The sequence below is a fragment of the Sinocyclocheilus grahami genome, unplaced genomic scaffold, assembly GCF_001515645.1.
Source record: "Sinocyclocheilus grahami isolate Dianchi unplaced genomic scaffold, SAMN03320097.WGS_v1.1 scaffold26.1, whole genome shotgun sequence".
Taxonomy (NCBI): Eukaryota; Metazoa; Chordata; class Actinopteri; order Cypriniformes; family Cyprinidae; genus Sinocyclocheilus; species Sinocyclocheilus grahami.
Window position 1 is genome coordinate 1796441 of NW_015505205.1, and position 4153 is coordinate 1800593.

The 4153-nt window shown below is 36.7% G+C and overlaps 1 protein-coding gene across 4 annotated transcripts in view; it reads right to left on the bottom strand.

Annotated features, from left to right (window-relative positions):
• vti1a (vesicle transport through interaction with t-SNAREs 1A) overlaps positions 1–4153 on the bottom strand; it is a 149277-nt gene that overhangs the window by 126550 nt on the left and 18574 nt on the right. For all 4 annotated transcript variants that reach the window (XM_016251774.1, XM_016251800.1, XM_016251791.1 and 1 more), the window contains exon 4: positions 1015–1092. In XM_016251774.1, the coding sequence (XP_016107260.1) occupies positions 1015–1092 (78 nt within the window). The remainder of the gene's footprint in view (positions 1–1014; positions 1093–4153) is intronic.

The window sequence follows — 4153 nt, forward strand, 5'->3', positions numbered from 1 at the left end:
CAGGGAAAAAACAAAAAAAAAACTTTAGCAGTTACGAATGATCTCACGGCTCTTTCACAAGGTGCCTGTGGATATACTCACTTGGAGTGTATGTTGACATGTGGCATATTCGATAAATATAGCAAAATGATAAATTAAATGCAGTAATTATTCAAAGGAACGTACTGTGGGGTCTACCTTTTAAAAACAACTGTGTAGGTGATAAAATTGTAAAATGGAAAATGTTATATTCCACTTTAGAGTATATGAGTGTGAATATAATATAATAAAATATATAAATATAAATATATTCATATATAACATATATAATATTATGTGACATTATATTATATTTTATATATGTACACACACAACATGACATATATTACATATACACACATACTATTTATTTAAATTGTTATTAAATTATATGTAATTTAAATTGTTACAGCTACAGATATTTAGATTTTTTTTTAAATATTTAATTATCATGCATACACACATTTATTTATATATAAATAAACAATCTAAACTCATATAAATATATGTATACGTGTGTGTGTGTGTGTGCGTGAAATTATTATTTAAATGAACAGAACAGAACCTTTATAGCTATCAACTTCTTGCCGATATCTGAAGATTTATATATATCTTTATATCTATGTGAAATACTAACATTTATTTAAAAAAATTTTTAATTTACATAGTTTTCCCTCCACCCTCAGTTTAGGGAACTTTGAAAGCTGCAGGTTTTTTTTTTTTTTGATTTGGGGGGAGCCACTTTTAGAAGAATAAGGACTGAGGCGGATGGTGAACAGCTGGGAGAAAGCGGGAATTTACCCCAATCTGGTGCTGCCCAGACACTGGTTAGCGCCTAAAGCCCATTCAGCATTGGGCAGCTTTGCATTAAACAGTGTTGCTTCTGCATGACTGGGTGCCAATGCCTGCCTCTCTCTGCCCCTCGTGGCCCTGACCCGTCCTCACCCCGAGCAGCCACCCACACTGGGAAAGCACAGCCGCTGATTAACACCCTACCTGACTCTCCGAGGAGCTCCCATCATCCCCCAGGAGCTCGTTCCGCACCTCATCACTGTAGGCAATACGTGACCTTTTCTGCAATGGGAAGAGGTTGAGAAAGAGGAGAAAGAGAGAAAGTGAAGAGATTGAGAAGGAAAAAGAAGAGGGGCAAGGGGAGAAAGAGAGAAAAAACAAGCATTAGTTCACTTGACTTGAAAAATCACACATTTCTAAAGCACGAGAGCCCCCTGTTGGATCAGCAAACGAAACAAAAATACTTACACCAGGTGATATACTAAAGCAAGAGAGCGAGCGTGTGTGTCACGGAAAGAGAGGACGTGTGTGAGCGTGTGTGTGTGTAATCTAGTTCTACTGTGGCTTGAGTGAACCGGAGCCCTCGGATACAATAGCAAAAGCCCCCCTTTCACTTAAATTTATAAAAAGTGTAGAATGGCGGACCATAGTACAAGACAGAGGCACGGAGCATATTAGGAAAGTATCAGTTGTCAGAGGGAAATGTGTTCTGGGGGCTGTCACTGCTGTCAGCCCTGTTCTCTGGCACACCCTGTGATAATACCAAGCCAGGGAGCTAGACAGAGAATAATTCATCACCCAGGTCGACACGATTGGCGTGCCATCAGATTTGGGCTCGTTCCCCTGTCTCTCCTCCGCTACGCAGTTGGGAAAAAAAATGCCGTGTCCAAAAAAGAAAACACACACACACCCAACACTTCAGAGCGTGCCACCTCCGATTCAGCGAGCGCAGAAGCCGAGTATGGCATGTTTACAAACACACCCGACCTCTTCAAATACCCTCCAAACTAAACACACACTGGTGGTGCGGAGGAGAAAAAGAAAACACACTGAGATAGCGTTTACCAAGAGCCCTTTGCTTCCCTCTGTTCGCTCTTCCTGCGGGCTGGCAGTCTTCGGGAGGATGAGAGCAGGGAAAGGTGCAGGCGAGCCACGGGAAAACTAAACAGCAAAATAACTGCTATCCAAGAACTGCATTTTGTGATGCAATGCTGTGTCAGAATTTCTAGCAGAGGATGCGGTCAAATCCTGGAGGATAGGACATGAACAAATAAAGTTTGTTCGGCGAGTTTTATCACAGTCAACAATTTATGATTCATTCTGAAAATGTGTACTAATTTGCACCATGCAAAATATTTAGAAACATTTATTTATAGATATATGAAGTTTATAGTTTTAAAATCTCTGTTCAAAAGTTATAAAATAACACATATATATTTAAATATGCATACATACATAAAATAAAAATATACATAAAATATATGTGAACAGAACATTTAAAGCCATCATCATTTTGTCGATAAATGAAGAAAAATATATAAATTCTAACAACTACCTTCCTTTTTAAATCCTTGTACCTATGTGAAATAATACTAAAAATCTCTTTCTCCCCAAACCCTCTGTTTATTTATTTTTGGGAAGAATAATTAGTCATGAATTTGCACTTTGAAATTTTATTCTAAATTTCTTTTTATTTAGATCACAAACAAAAGTAGTTAAAATAAAGCGCAAATGTAGGAATTGATATTTCTAAAAAGGAGGCTGACAGATCATTCGGTTTTAAAATATATACGTGTCATATCTCGTGTCATTTCTGATTTAACCGATCAGCAATCGTTAGCATTTGTCTGCACATTATTTCACAAACGAGCACCACAAACAAAGCGCATCTTCTGACGAGGGAAAAAAACACACCCACATGTTCCATCTTAAAGAACAGCAGAGGAACTTTGGGGAATGTCGGCATGCTCATAATTGAAAACGGAAGCCTTGTAGATGCCTTCATTTGAATGCACACACTCTCGTCTTCAAACCCTATTTTTGTTTCATTCTTCTTCTTCTAAATAGCTGTTTGTTGTAGCTGAGAGCATCAACCACTTTCACGATGTAACCTTTGAGTGCATCTCGCACAAAAAGAATGGCAAATGCAGCCTTAAGTCTTCGAAGGGGAAAACTAGTCATAGAAACAAAGCGAGACGCCTCTCCCAGCCCGTTTACACCATTTTGCAACTCCCCCTGCAGTAAAACAAGCCTCACACTGATTATTCTCCCTTCATCTGCTGCTATAGCACAGCAGCTGGGCAATATTGACTGCTTAACCCAAGGAAATACTTTGATTGGTACTTTGCATTGGATCGGAGCCGAGTTATAGGTTATTAGAATTATTTATTTTCCTACTTACTTATATGCCATGCATTAATAAAGTGGAGCTATTTATTTAGATCACTGGGGTATTGCATATTTAATCACGACCCAAAATGACCTAAAATTGATTGGAATGATATGAAAGTTTAAAAAATAATAATAAGCTCTCGCTTTTTAAAAGTTCATAAAAAAGAAGAAATAATCAATGGATTTTAAAGTTCCTACATATTGCATAGTTCAGCTAGAGCGCTCAAATATAAAACCTGCACTAAAACATAAAAACCCAGAGAGAAGGCTTTGTAATCGTAAGAATGGAGATACCTTATTGCTACACAAAAAAAAGTGAAATCTTTTTTTAATCTATTTGAAAGGTCTTTCTCTTGTCACTTGTTTTAATCTTGGGTGAGAATTTGCTTCTATTCCCGGAAGCATACGGAAAAAGTACAAAGATCCGTCTTAACTTTATGCAAAGAGGTCTGACTGCCTTTTAAAACAGACATTTCTCATCAAACCAGAGACAAGGGTTTTTGTGTCCTGTCAAAAATGTGTGTTATAAGTCTGTTGACATGATGCACGATGCAAAAAAAACTGTTCAACCAAACCATAATTGCATATGCATCATGCATGCTAAATATTTATATGAGCTCAAAAAAATGATCATATATTGTCTGAAATGAGAATCATATGAACAAAACTGCAGCAGATATTAGTCAAATAAATGTATTATTATATAAATATAAAAGCATATTAAAAACATCTTATTTACACCATCCAAACAACCTATGTGGTTAATTAAAAGAAGTCGAGCGATAATAACAATTAAAAAAAACTAACCTTTAGTTCTAAGGGCAGGGAAAAGTAAAATAATGAAAAAAAGTTACAAATGTTAGAATTAATTACCACAAAAATATCTTATTATAAATCAACTGCTATCTCTTATTGTTCATCATTATTGCACCCCCCCCCCCCCACACACCCA